Source organism: Hemiscyllium ocellatum (genome assembly GCF_020745735.1).
Source record: "Hemiscyllium ocellatum isolate sHemOce1 chromosome 27 unlocalized genomic scaffold, sHemOce1.pat.X.cur. SUPER_27_unloc_1, whole genome shotgun sequence".
NCBI lineage: Eukaryota > Metazoa > Chordata > Chondrichthyes > Orectolobiformes > Hemiscylliidae > Hemiscyllium > Hemiscyllium ocellatum.
Genome location: NW_026867476.1, coordinates 4,977,692 through 4,992,700, shown reverse-complemented (window position 1 = coordinate 4,992,700; position 15,009 = coordinate 4,977,692). Strand labels below are relative to the sequence as shown.

Here is a 15,009-nt window from a genome sequence, read left to right as displayed (position 1 = left end):
GTCAAGGTGAGGGTGATAGGCCGGAGTGGGGTGGGGGCGGAGGTCAGGAAGAGGATTGCAGGTTAGGAGGGCGGTGCTGAGTTGAGGGAACCGACTGAGACAAGGTGGGGGGAGGGGAAATGAGGAAACTGGAGAAATCTGAATTCATACCTTGTGGTTGGAGGGTTCCCAGGCGGAAGATGAGGCGCTCCTCCTCCAGCCGTCGTGTAGTTGTGTTCTGCCGGTGGAGGAGTCCAAGGACCTGCATGTCCTCGGTGGAATGGGAGGGAGAGTTAAAGTGTTGAGCCACGGGGTGATTGGGTTGGTTGGTTCGGGCGGCCCGGAGGTGTTCTCTGAAGCGTTCCGCAAGTAAGTGGCCTGTCTCACCAATATAGAGGAGGCCACATCGGGTGCAGCGGATGCAATAGATGATGTGTGTGGAGGTACAGGTGAACTTGTGGCGGATATGGAAGGATCCCTTGGGGCCTTGGAGGGAAGTGAGTGTGGAGGTGTGGGCGCAAGTTTTACATTTCCTGCGGTTGCAGGGGAAGGTGCCGGGGTGGAGGTTGGGTTGGTGGGGGGTGTGGATCTGACGAGGGAGTCACGAAGGGAGTGGTCCTTGCGGAACGCTGATAGGGGAGGGGAGGGAAATATATCCTTGGTAGTGGGGTCCGTTTGGAGGTGGCGGAAATGGCGGCGGATGATACCTTGTATGCGGAGGTTGGTGGGGTGGTAGGTGAGAACCAGTGGGGTTCTGTTTTGGTGGCGGTTGGAGGAGCGGGGCTCAAGGGCGGAGGAGCGGGAAGTGGAGGAGATGCGGTGGAGGGCATTGTCGATCACGTCTGGGGGGAATCTGCGGTCCTTGAAGAAGGAGGCCATCTGGGCTGTGCGGTGTTGGAATTGGTCCTCCTGGGAGCAGATGCGGCGGAGACGAAGGAATTGGGAATATGGGATGGCGTTTTTACAGGGGGCAGGGTGGGAGGAGGTGTAGTCCAGGTAGCTGTGGGAGTCAGTCGGTTTATAATAGATGTCTGTGTTGAGTCGGTCGCCCGAGATAGAAATGGAAAGGTCTAGGAAGGGGAGGGAGGAGTCTGAGACAGTCCAGGTGAATTTCAGGTCGGGATGGAAGGTGTTAGTAAAGTTGATGAACTGTTCAACCTCCTCGTGGGAGCACGAGGCAGCGCCGATACAGTCATCTTTTCTCAAGCAGCCTTGATATTTCATCATCATGTCCTTGATTCAGTTCCGTTTCCAGCACCTTTGGAAGCAGCTTGTTCCAGGTCATTGTCACCGAAATGATGTTTTCCTCCGTACACACAGAAGTCTATCTGGCTACATGAGGGTTTTCAGGTTTCTGTGTCCTGGATAGTATGTGATCAGCAGGCATCTGGCAAACTACAAGAATTGCCACCTTTGTTATGTCCATGTAACTGTACTGACAGTGATCACTTATTTTGTGATTTTTTTTTTGCAGGAAGACGTGCAGAAAGAAATCTGAAAGCAAAAGATACATCAATCTCTGACAGAGCCACTTGATTCATTGGGACTTGAATATCAGCAGCCATTCACAGCGAGAAGAAATGTTTGCTTTTGTCGGCTTGAGAGATTTTGGACACTGGTGTGGCAGGAAGAATACTGAGACACCCGAGTGAGGGAGATTGTGTGCTGACTGTGAAAAGTGCTTGAAACCGGTTACTCAGCTTGGGGATCAAAACCTCACTCCTCACAGGGTGGAGAGACTGTGTAACTGTTCTGTTTGTAATTTCAAACCCAGAGGGACACAAGGAAAGCTCCCCCCCCCCCCCCCCCCACCATGGGGAAACCTTGGAAATGTGGGCACTGTGGGAAAAGGTTCCCTTCCCTATGATGCTGGAAACCCACAGACACGTTCACACTGGGGAGAGCCCATTCACCTGCTCCATGTGCAGACTAGGATTCAGTGAGGTAGGCCATCTGCAGATATGCCTGTGGGTCCATGTGGAAGAGAAGCCGTTCAAGTGCTCAGTGTGCAGGAATGGGTTCACTCAATCGTCTACACTGCTGATCCACCAGCAGGTCCATACCAGAGGGAGGCCATTCACTTGCTCTCCATGTGGGAAGGGCTTCAGCCGCTCTTCCCACCTGCAAGGCACCAGCGAGTTCACATGCCATCACAGGAGGTTTAAAGGAGCAACAGCTGAGTGCCATTATCAACTGGCCTATTAACTCAGTTCTGGGGACTCCTGGGTTTGAATCTCAGCATGGCAGATGGCAGAATTGGAACTCAGTCTGAAATCTGGAGTTCAGAATCTCATGATCAAACTATTTTTGGGGAAAAAACAGACCTACCTGATTCACTCATGTTTTAGGGAAGGAAACTCGTTGTGGGAAAGGATTCATTCAGTCATCCCTGCAACGATCTAGCCTACAAGTGATCCCTGACCCATAGCAGTGCGCTTGAATCTTCACTGACACACACACACACACACACACACCTCATCTCTGCAAATAAGTGGGGAGAATCTTACTTGGAGAGAGGGAATGGGTTGAAATTGCTGAGTGAGGCAATACTCTCTCTGGGTGAAGGCTGTACCACGGAACCAATTACAAAGGGACAACTCAGCTGACCAATAGTAAAGGAAGTGAGGTGCAGGGGAGTGTGTGTGCTTTGAGTTTGAGCTGGTTCAAAAAAAAAAGCTACTTTTTGTGCGCCTTTTTGCTGGGGAGATCCGAAGCTGTAATAAAGTTGGGTTGCAATAAAAGTTACCTGAACTTACTGTCGGACTCAAACATTGAAAGCCATGAGATCCAACAGGTTTTTGTTTTAAAGCGGCTCATTCCTTTCAGCCTCCAGGGCGAGGTTTCCAATGTCATATATCAGAAGGAACAGTCAATGTGTAGCCTGTACTATTAGAAATTGTAAATTTTTCAGGACTGCAGGTTCTTCGTTTCATCGGCACTGTAAAGTTTACTGGCAGCAGCTGGAGGTGTGGGCTGTTTTCATTGGAAGCAAAATTTAAAATCTCACAGCACCAGGTTATAACAATAGTGATCATCTCAGCTCAGATAATGCATTGAAGGTGTGAAGTTAAAGTCTGTCTGTGCTCCAATGTTAGGTCAGACTGATTGTGTTTCTAAAAGTGGGAGCTACAGAATCTTACATGGATTTATGCAGTTTTTGAGCAATTCAGAATAGAATGGACTACTGCAAGGAAGTGTCCAAGCAACTGACCAGGAATACTACAGGCCAAAGAGCACACCCATGAACTAACAACTTTGATCAAGACTTTCAATCCAGTCCTTCAGAGTTCCCAAGTGCCCTCATCCCACGTGTTCTCACAAAGGCGACTGCCTTCCAAAGATACACAGAGCCAACACACCAGGATGTCCCATTGTATCAGGCAATGGGACCCTGTGTGAGAACCTCTCTGGTTATGTTGAAGGCATCTTTAAACCCATTGTACAGGGGACCCCCAGCTTCTGTCACGACACTACAGATTTCTTCCAGAAACTCAGCACCCACGAATCAGGAACATTCTTTGTCACAATGGACGTGTCAGCACTCTACACCAGTATTCCCCAGGGTGATGGCATCACGGTAACAGCCTCAGTACTCAATACCAACAACTGCCAATCTCTGAGCACTATCCTACAACTCATCCGCTTCATCCTTGACCACATTTTCACCATTTAACATTTAAGTTCTTCATCCAGATACACGGAACAGCCATGGGGACCAAATTTGCACCACAGTATACCAACATTTTCATGCACAGGTTTGAACGAGACTTCTTTTTTTTGCATAGGTACTCCAACCAACACAATACACCAGATCTATTGACGACATTTCTTCCTCTGGACCCATGGCGAGGAATCACTGAAACAATTACACAGTGAGATCAATAAGTTTCATCCCAACATCACAATCACCATGGACTTCTCTTCAGTATCTGTCTCATACTTGGACACATGCATCCCCATTAAGGATGGGCATCTCACCACTTCTCTGTACTGCAAACCCATGGATAACCTGACAATGCTACACTTCTCTAGTTTCCACCTGAAACATGTTAAAATAGCCATCCACTACAGACAAGCCCTTCACATACATAGGATCTACTCAGGTGAGGAGGAACGTGACAGATACTCGGAAGTACACAAGCATACTCTCATAAGAAAGGGGCACAATGCTCAACTCATCAACTGCCAGTTCCAATGTGTAAAGACCTCCTTAGGAGACAGACACGAGCTGCAACCAATATGGTACCCTTTGTTGTCCAGTACTTCTCGGGAGCTAAAAGATTATAGCACGTTCTTCACAGCCTGCAAAATATTATCAATGAGAATGAACATCTTGCCAAGACCTTCCCTATGCCTCCACTTCTCACCTTCAAACCTTAAACAGATAATTGTTTGCAGCAAACTGCCGGGCGGCACAGTGGTTAGCACTGCTGCCTCACAGCGCCAGGGACCTGGGTTCAATTCCCGCCTCAGGCGACTGACTGTGTGGAGTTTGCACGTTCTCCCCGTGTCTGCGTGGGTTTCCTCCCACAGTCCAAAGATGTGCGGGTCAGGTGAATTGGCCATGCTAAATTGCCCGTAGTGTTAGGTTAGGGGTATGGGTGGGTTGTCGCTTCGGCGGGTCGGTGTGGACTTGTTGGGCCGAAGGGCCTGTTTCCACACTGTAAGTAATCTAATCTAATCACCTTCAGGACAAAATGATACAACTCTGTCATGGCAGACAATGCAAAACATGTCAGAAATTACCAATATTACACATGGAGATACCACCCACCATGAATGCGGCAGTTACTCATGTTTCTCTGCCAACATTGTTAATCTCATACACTGCAGGTACTGATGCGCTGAAGCATGGTATATTGGCAACACCGAGCAGAGGCGACGGCAACGGATGAATGGACACTGCACAACAATCACCAGGCAGGAGCAATCCCTCCCAATCAGGGACACTTCAGCAGTATGAGACATTCAGCCTCGGACCTTTGAGTGACCATCCTCCAAGGCAGAATTCGGGACAGGCGAAAACGCAAAGTGGCCAAGTAGAGGCTGATAGCCAAGTTCGGACACCCATGGGGGTGGCCTCAACCAGTACCTTGGGTTCATGTCACACGACATGTGACCCGACTACATTATACACACTCATATATACACGTGCTCCTCCAGACCAACACATTCATGCAGACACTCTCTTATACACAAGTACTCTCTCGTATGCCCTCTCACAGATTTCTACCCCATTACACACACACAGACACATTCGCACACCTTTCCCCCACCCCCACACACACTTTCCCCGCACACACACACACAAGTTTGTGGGGTGAATTTGTATCTGCAGCATTACATTTTATTTTGTTCAAAAACTGTATAAATCCACGTAAGATTCTGTAACTCCCACTTTAGGAATAGAATCAATCTGACCTAACATTGGGACACAGACTTTAAGTTCGTACCTTCAATGCATTACTTGAGCTGAGATGACACCTATTGTTAAAAGCTATCTTGAGAATGTAACTTTAAAAACGTTCTGGGAGTTACATATGAAGGAACCGAAACTAACATGGTCATTCTAAAAGACGTAAGTAAAAAATGAGGTCTGCAGATGCTGGAGATCACAGCTGCAGATGTGTTGCTGGTCAAAGCACAGCAGGTCAGGCAGCATCTCAGGAATAGAGAATTCGACGTTCCTGAGATGCTGCCTGACCTGCTGTGCTTTGACCAGCAACACATCTGCAGCTGTGATCTCCAGCATCTGCAGACCTCATTTTTTACTCGAAGATTTTAACCTACTGCGAATCCTCTTACAAGGATGCCTTCCTTGAAGAAGCTCTCTTCCTCCCTCTACAAGGATTTCAGTGAGTCCCTCTCTCACTGCACCCTCCAGGTCATCTCCTCTGCACAGAAACTCTTCAGCCACGTTCTCAAACAGACTCGTTACCACAGCCACATCTCCTTCCTCAGCACCTGTCTACGGAACCGACTGATCCCACACGGACTCCGAAAAAATGAAGGGCTTATGCTCGAAACGTCGAATTCTCTATTCCTGAGATGCTGCCTGGCCTGCTGTGCTTTGACCAGCAACACATCTGCAGCTAAAAGACGTAAGCTCAATTTGTTTAACATTACATTCCATGACTGTAATCCTGTTGCTATAAAGTCTATGTCTAATCATTCTGCTCCACTACCACCCGATGAAGAAACAGTGCTTTGAAAGCTAGTGATTCCAAATAAGCCTGTTGGACTATAACATGTCGCTGTGTGATTTTTTTACCTTTCAAAATCTGTCAGTAATACCAGCATCTCTATACTGCGCATGCTAATCGGTGTCAGCAACCACTACGCATGTTCGCCGGTGTCAGCAAAACACTGCGCATGCCCGCAGTGTCTTGTTGACCTTGTTTTGATAGACCAATGGGACGCTCTGGAGGACCGGATGGAGACTGGTCCTCCTGCCAATCACAACAAACCCACAGTCTGGATGCGGACGTCGGACAATGAGGAAGCTGTTGTTGCTCCTCTCTCTTTGAATGAAGATTGAGCTTCACCCCAGACTGCAACTTCCTTCCTGTCTCCAACATCTGTGAGTACTGCCCTCTCTTTTCTCACCCCCTTTTCCATTCCGGGGTTCAGCTGTTGCAGGAACGAAAGGGAAACGGAGTGAATCCAGGGAGGGGTCGGACTCGGGAAAGAGTCCAGGCCTGTGTCTCAACTGAAAAACACCTGGTTAACACAGAGAATTAACAATTCGCGCACGATCCCTTCATCAGGAATGATGTGTGGATTTACAAAAGGGCCTCAGTATCCTTCTACACCAGTCACTGCCTGTTGTCAGACAGTGCAGCAAGCAGTGAGCAAGGCAAGAGGAATTGGTGGTGATGTCTTCTTGCAGTTAGGGCGTCATTGAATATACCCAAGGCTGAGTTCATCTGATTTTTGAACAACGAAGAAGTGGATGGTTATGGGGGAAGGCAAAAAAATGTTTTTAAGACCAATACAGATCAGTTACAAAAACAGACCTTTCAGTCCAACTAGTCCATGCTGATTATGTTCTCAAAATAAACTAGCCCCACCCTGTGTTTAGCCCATATCTCTCTGAACCGTTCTTCTTGGAGTCATAGAGATGTACAGCACAGAAACAGACCCTTTGGTCCAACTTGTCCACGCAGACCAGTTTATTCCACTCTCGTCCTATTTGCTGGCACTTGGCCCAAATCCCTCAATCCTTCCTAAATCCAGATTCCTTTTAAATGCTGTAATTATACTAGCCTTCACCACTTCCTCTGACTAGTCATTCCATACACACACCACTCTTTGTGTGAAAAAGCTGCCCCTTGGGTCCCTTTTTATGTCTTCCACACCCCCTCCCCCTAAACCTATGCCCTCTAGTTCTGGACTCTTTCTTCCCCCCCCCCCCCCAATCGCAGGGAGAAGACTTTGTCTATTTACCAAACCATGCCTCTCTGTAAAGTTACCCCTCAGCCTTCGATGCTCCAGGGAAAAAAGCAACAGCCTATGCAGCCTCACCTGAGGGCATAAATCTTTCAAACTTGGCAACATCCTGGTAAATTTTTTTGATCCCTTTCAAGTTTTACAACATCCTTCTGATGGGAAGGAATCCAGAGTTGCGTGTATTATTCTAAACGTGACCTCACCAATGTCCTGCACAGCTGCAACATCACCTCTTAACTCCTTTACTTAATGCTCTAACCTATAAAGGATAGTATACCAAATGCTGCCTTCACTATCCTATCTACCTACAACTCTGTCTTCAGGGAGCTATGAACTGCACTCCAAACTCTCTTTGTTCAGCAACACTCCCCAGGACCTTACCATATAGTGTATAGGTCCTATTCTGATTTGTTTTTCCAAAATTCAGCACATCACATTTATCTAAGTTAAATTTCATCATTCGTGTACTTATCCAAATGTCTTTCAAATGTTTTCACTGTACCTGCATCCACTTCTTCCTCTGGGCATTCATTCCACACACAAATTACTTTCTGTGGGGGGAAACAAATGGTGCCCCTCATGTCTTTTTAAAATCTTTTTCCTCTCTTCAAAATTTGGTCCCTTATCTTGAATCCCCACCCCAGGGAAAGGATGTCTGCTGTTAACATGATGACAAATCATGTACCTCATGATTTTGTCATCCTTTATAAGGTCATCATTCAACCTCCTCTGCTCCAGTGAAAAAAACTTCCAGTGTATTCACCGAGATGTAGGTGTATTCATATCCACTTATGATCTGTTCAATGCTGATGCAGACTCGAAAGGCAAAATGGCCTACTCCTGCTGCCAATTCTCTCACTCCTAGTCAGGACAGTAAGAGACCATTAAACACAAGAGCAGAAATTAGGCCATTCAGCCCATTGGTGCTGCTCCACCATTAAATCATGGCTGATAAATCATGGCTGATAAGTTTCTCAATCCCATTCACACATTTTCTATCCATAACCCTCAATTCCCCTTGATACTCAAGAACCTATCTACCTCTGTCTTAAATATATTCAGTGACCTGGCCTCCACAGCCTTCTGTCCATATGTTCACCACTCTTTTTGGCTGAAAATGTTTCTCCTTATCTTTGTTCTAAAAGACCTTCCCTTTACTCTAAAGCTGTGCCCTCAGGTCCTAATCTCTCTTACGAGTGGAATCATCTTCCCCACGAGCACTCTGTCCAGGCCATTCAGTATTCTACCTGTTTCAATTGGATCTCCCCCGCGCCCCCCGAGTGTGGGCCTGTTAATCAGCATGGACCAGATCCTTCAGGATGAGGTACAGTAGGGATTAAGTTCAGCAAAGTAAGAATGGATGGGGTGTATGTGGGATGGAGACTCAGCATTTAGGGAATGAGAGAGGAAAGAAAGTTTGATATAAATTAGAATTGGTAGGATGGGCTGATGGGCCAAGGAGTGGCCAAATGAGTTTAATTTAGGTAAATGGGAGGTGTTGAATTTTAGTAAGGCAAATCAGGGCAGGACTTAAACAGTTGATAAGGAGTGTTGCTGAACAAAGAGAACTTGCAGATTCATAATTCCTTGAAAATGGAATTGCAGGGAGACAGGATAGTGAAGGCATTTGGTACGCTTTCCTTTATTGGTCAGAGCATTGAGTACGGGGATTAGGAGGTCATGTCATGGCTGCACAGGACGTAGGTTGGGCTACTTTTGGAAAACTGTATGCAATTCTGGTCACCCTCCTTTGGAAGAATTTGAAACTTGAAAGGGTTCAGAAAAGATTTACAAGGATATTGGCAGAGGTGGAGGTTTTGAGCTGTAGGGAGAGGCTGAATAGGCCAGAGATCATTTCCCTGGAGCATCGGAGCCTGAGGAGTGACCTTATAGAAGTTTATAAGTGGTATGGATAGGGTGAATAGCCAAAATCTTTCCCCCCATTGTAGGGAAGTCAAAAACTAGAGGGTATAGGTTTCATGTGAGAGGGGAAAGATTTAAAACAGACCTGAGGGGCAATGTTTTCACATAGTGCATTTATTGAATGAGCTGCCAGTGGAAGTGGTGGAGACTGCTACAATTACAACATTTAAAAGGCATCTGGATGGCTACATGAATAGGAAGGATTTCAAGGGATGTGGGCCAAATGCTGGCAAGTGGATTAGTTTAGTTAATGATATCTGGTCAGCGCAGACAAGTTGGACCAAAGGGATTGTTTCCATGCTGTATGACTCTAATCATCATCGGTGAAAGCAGAAGTGTCGTTGTGAAGACTGAGCTTTCAGAGCAGCTTTCAAAGATGTTTTGCCCTTTCTGGAGGCAGAAGTCATTGTGAAATCTTTCATTTGTGAGTCAGCAACTGAGTACATCCTGGATTTTGGTGGAAAGTGGGCATTCATCGCGTGGTGGGGATGAAGTGCTTTAAGGTATACCGGCAGTAAGTACAGTGTGCTGAGCGGGGAGCTGAGTGTAAGGGTAGGTAGGTTTTTTGATTTTAAACAAACTTTTTTCAGCTTCCAACATTGTATTTCCAATGCTGTTCATCAGAAGGAGCGGTGAATCAGGAACTGGTATCATCAGAAGCCTTTTGAATTTTAGTACTGCAGGAATTGCATTGTTTAATCAGGATTGTAAAGGTTACTGGCAGCAGCGGGAAATGTGGGCTGTATTCAGTAGAAACGATTAAGCAGTTAGATAACACACATACGCAAGTTGGACTTGTCTTTGGATTGGCAGAAGGTGGGAGGTTTTGGGTGCTGTGATTCAGGGCAAACACAACTGCGATAAATCATAGCCCTACAGTGTGGAAGCAGGCCATTCAGCCCATCAAGTCCCTGCTGACCCCTCCGAAAAGCAAACACCATCTTCACTATCCTGTCCACCTGCGACTCCGCTGTCAAGAACTATGAACCTGCATGTAGCATGGAAACAGACCTTTGGTCTAACCAATCCATGCCAACAATAATCCCAGATTAAACTAGTCTTTCCTGCCTGCTCCTGGCCTGTATCCCTCCAAACCTTTCCTATTCATGTACTTAAACAAATGTATTTTAACTGTACCTGCATCCACCACTTTCTCTGCAAGTCTATTCCACATGTGAACCACCCTCTGTGTAAAAGTAGTATTTGAATGGCAAGATCGAAAGGTTAGAAAAAATTTACAAGCATGTTTCCAGGGTTGAAGGGTTTGAACTACAGGGAGAGGCAGAATAGATTGGGCTGTTTTTCCTGGAGCATTGGAGGCTTATAGAAGTTTATAAAATCATGAGGTCTTTTCCTGGGGTTGGGGAGTCCAGAACTCGAAGGCAGAGGTTGAGGATGAGAGGGGCAAGATTTAAGGTTATCTAAGGGGCAACGTTTTCACGCAGAGGGTGGTGCGTATGTTGAATGAGCTGCCAGAGGGAAGTGGTGGAGGCTGGTACAATGACAACATTGAAAAGGCCTCTGGATGGTGTTCAGATAGAAAGGGTTTAGAGGGACATGGGCCAAGTGCTGGTAAATGCGGCTAGATTAATTTGGGATATCGGGTCGGCATGGGCGAATTGAACCGAAGGATCTGTTTCCATGCTGTACATCTCTATGACACTGAGGTTGAATAAGTCCTGATCTGATTTGTATTTCCAAAATACAGCACCTCACATTTATCTGCCTTAACTCCATCTGCCACTTTTCAGCACATTGGCCCATCTGGTCAAGATCCTGTTTTAATCGGAGGTAACCTTCTTCGCTGTCCACTACCCTCCAAATTTGGTGTCATCTGCAAACTTACTAACTATACCCACTATGTTCACATCCAAATCATTTATATAAATGATGAAAAGTAGTGGACCAGTGGCACTCCACTGGTCACAGGCCTCCAGTCTGAAAAGCAACTGTCCACTACCTTTTCTCTACCTTCAAGCCAGTTCTGTATTCGGTTGACTAGTTCTTCCTGTATTTTATGAGATCTTGCTAACTAATCTTCCACGAGAAACTTTGTTGAATGCCTTACTGAAGTCCATATAGATGACACCCACCACTCTGCTTCATCAATCCTCTTTGTTACTTCAAAAAACTGTCAAGTTTGTGAGATGTGATTTCCCATGCACAAAGCCATGCTGACTATCCCTAATCAAACCTTGCCTTTCACAGGATTCCCCCAACAACTTGCCTATCACCAGTGTCAGGCTCACTGGTCTATAGTTCCCTGGCTTTTCCTTACCACGTTTCTTAAATAGTGGCACCACATGAGCCAACCTCCAATTTCGGAACCGTTCCTGTGACTATTGATGATACAAATATCTCAGCGAGAGGCCCAGCAATCACTTCCCTAGTTTCCCTATCTCAGGTCTTGGGGATTTATCCACTTTTATGGTGTTTCAAGACATCCAGCACCACCACCTCTGTAATATGGACGTTTTCCAAGATATCATCATTTATGTCCCTGAATTCTATATCTTCCATGCCCTTCTCCACAGTAAACAGAGTGATGCAAAATATTCATTTAGTAGCTCCTCTGGCTCCACACACAGGCTGCCTTGCTGATCTTTAAAGGGCCCTATTCTCTTCCTAGTTACCCTTTTGCCTTAACGTATTTATAAAAACTCTTCTAATTCTCCTTAACCCTATTTGCCAAAGATATTTCATGACCTCCTTTCACCCTCCTGATTTCCCTCTTAAGTATACTCCTACTGCCTTTATACTCTTCTAAGGATTTATTTAATTTCTCCTATCCATACTTGTCATATGCTTCTGTCTTTTTGTTAGCCAAAACTACAATTTTCTCTAGTCATCAAGCATTCCCTGCACCTACCAGCCTTTCCTTTCACCCAAACAGGAATTACTGTCTCTGAACTCTCATTATCTCATTTCTGAAAGCTTCCCATTTTCCAGCCGTCCCTTTACCTGCGAACATTTGCCCCAAATTAGCTTTTGGATGTTCTCGCCTAATACCATCAAAATTAGCCTTCCTCCAGTTTAGAACTTTGACTTTTAAATCCTTTTTCATCACTATTTTAAATATAGTACAATTATGGTCACTGGCCCCAAAGTGCTCCTGCATTGACACCTGTCACCTGCCCTGCCTTATTTCTCAACAGTAGATCAGGTCTGTAGTAGGAACATCCACACAATGACTCGGAAAATTTTCTTGTCCACACTTAACAAACTCCTCTTGATCTAAACCCTGAACGCTGGCAGTCTCGATCAATGTTTGTAACGTTAAAATCCCCTACCATGACCATCCTATTATTCTTACAGATAGCTGAAATCTCCTTACAAGTTTGTTTCTTAATTTCTGGCTGAGTATTAGAGGGTCTATATTATAATCCCATTAAAGTAATTATCCCTTTCTTATTTCTCAGTTCCACCCAAATAACTCCTCTGGATGTATTCTCAAGAATATCTTTCCTAAGTACAGCAGTAATACTATCCCTTATCAAAACGCCACTCCCCCACCCCCGGCCTATCACCTTCATCCCCTCCCCCACTCACCTATTGTACTCTATGCTACTTTCTCCCCACCCCCACCCTCACTTATCTCTCCACCCTTCAGGCTCTCTGCCTGTATTCCTGATGAAGGGCTTTTGCCCGAAACGTCAATTTTACTGTTCCTCTGATGCTGCCTGAACTGCTGTGCTCTTCCAGCACCACTAATCCAGAATCTGGTTTCCAGCATCTGCAGTCATTGTTTTTACCTAGTTTAATTTATCAGTCCTACCTTGTTCTCTGCTTTATTCCTTCCTGCCCTGACTGTTGGACTCACTCCCTTTCCCAACTATAGGTTGATCCCTTTCCTCACTATTTTTCTAGGACCCATTCCCCAACTTGCTCATTCAGCAACTTTACTGGCTTTCTTTCTGCAAGCAGTCTTGATATTTTATTTTCATACCTTGTTTCAGCACCTTTATAGGCAGCTTATTCCAGGTCATTGTCACCTAAATAAAATTTTCCTCTGTACACACTTTTGAGGGTTTTCAGGCTTCTCTGTCTTGGATAATGTGTGATCAGCAGGCAACTGGCTGCTGATCTACAGGATTTGCCACCAATGCTCTTTATTTAACTATTGACGGTGATCACTTATTTTGTGAATTTATTTTTGCAGGAAGACATGCAGAAAGAAATTTGAAAGCACTTGATACATCAACTTCTGACAGAGCCCCTTGATTCATTGGGACTTGAATATCAGCAGCCATTCAGATTGAGAAGAAATGTTTGCTTTTGGCTGCTTGAGAGATTTTGGACACTGGTGTGGCAGGAAAAATACTGAGACAACTGAGTGAGAGAGATTCAGTGCGCTGACTGTGGAAAGTGCTTCAAACCATTTTGTCAGCTTGGGAGATCAAAATCTCCCAAGGAAAGCTTGGGAGAAAACAAGGAAAGCTCTCCCCATGGGGAAACCTTGGAAATGTGGGGACTGTGGGAAAGGATTCCCTTCCCCTTCGGTGCTGGAAATTCACAGACGTGTTCACACAGGGGAGAGGCCATTCGTCTGCCACTGTTGCGGGAAAGGATTCATTCAGTTGTCTCAGCTGCAGACACACCAGCGCGTTCACACGGGGGAGAAGCCGTTCACCTGCTCCGTGTGTGGGAAGGGGTTCGCAAATTCTTCCAACCTGCGGGCGCACCAGCGGGTCCACACGGGAGAGAAGCCGTTCACATGCTTGGTGTGTGGGAAGGGGTTTGCTCATTCATCTGCACTGCTGAGGCACCAGCGGGTCCACACCGGGGAGAGGCCGTTCACTTGTTCTGAGTGCGGGAAGGCTTTCCGTCGTACAAGCAACTTGCGGAGGCACGAGCGGGTCCACACGGGGGAGAGGCCCTTCAGGTGCCCCGAGTGTGGGCAGAGTTTCAGTCAGATGAGTGACCTGCGTAATCACGAGCGGGTCCACACGGGGGAGAGGCCCTTCACCTGCCCAGAGTGCGGGAAGACCTTCGGTCGTGTCGGTAACCTGCGGATGCACCAGCGGGTCCACACTGGGGAGAGGCCATTCACCTGCCCCAAGTGTGAGAAGGCCTTCCGTCATGTAGGCGACCTGCGGAGGCACCAGCGAGTCCACGCTGGGGAGAGGCCATTCACCTGCATTGAGTGTGGGATTAAATTCCAACATGTACGCAACTTACAGAATCACGAGTGGGAGAGGCCATTCACCTGCCCAGAGTGCGAGAAGGGATTCATTGATTCCTCCGGCCTGCTGACCCACCAGCGGGTCCACACAGGAGAAGAGGCTGTTCACCTGCCCAGAGTGTGGGAAGGGATTCAGTCATGTGAGCAATTTACAGCAGCATGAGTGGGTCCATACGGGTGACTGAAGCTGTAATGAAGTTGAGTCGCAATAAAAGTTACCTGAATTCACCAGCAGAGTTGAACTCTCATTGAAAGCTGAGAGATCCAATGGGTTTTTGCTTTAAAGCTGCTCATTTCTTTTAACCTCCAGCACTAAGTTTCCAATGTCATGTGTCAGAAGGAGCAGTCAATGAGTAGCAGAATTGTGAGAAATTATAAATTTTTCAGGAGTGCGGGTTCATTGATTCATCAGTATTGTAAGGTTCACTAGCAGCAGTGGGAGGTGTGGGCTGTGTTCACTAGGAACAAAGATTAAA

General features: G+C 46.4%; 1 protein-coding gene across 1 annotated transcript; it reads left to right on the top strand.

Moving 5' to 3' along the window:
• Positions 1 to 6,460: 6,460 nt before the first annotated feature.
• On the top strand, positions 6,461 to 14,767 carry LOC132807009 (gastrula zinc finger protein XlCGF7.1-like). The gene is made up of 2 exons (XM_060821290.1): positions 6,461 to 6,559; positions 13,511 to 14,767. The coding sequence occupies exon 2, from the start codon at positions 13,797 to 13,799 to the stop codon at positions 14,694 to 14,696; it is 900 nt and encodes a 299-aa protein (XP_060677273.1). The 5' UTR covers positions 6,461 to 6,559; positions 13,511 to 13,796; the 3' UTR covers positions 14,697 to 14,767.
• The last annotated feature ends 242 nt before the right edge of the window (positions 14,768 to 15,009 follow it).

Bases quoted from the DNA above. Each gene is read 5' to 3' on its own strand.
- LOC132807009 (XM_060821290.1), top strand. From the start codon at position 13,797: ATGGGGAAACCTTGGAAATGTGGGGACTGTGGGAAAGGATTCCCTTCC.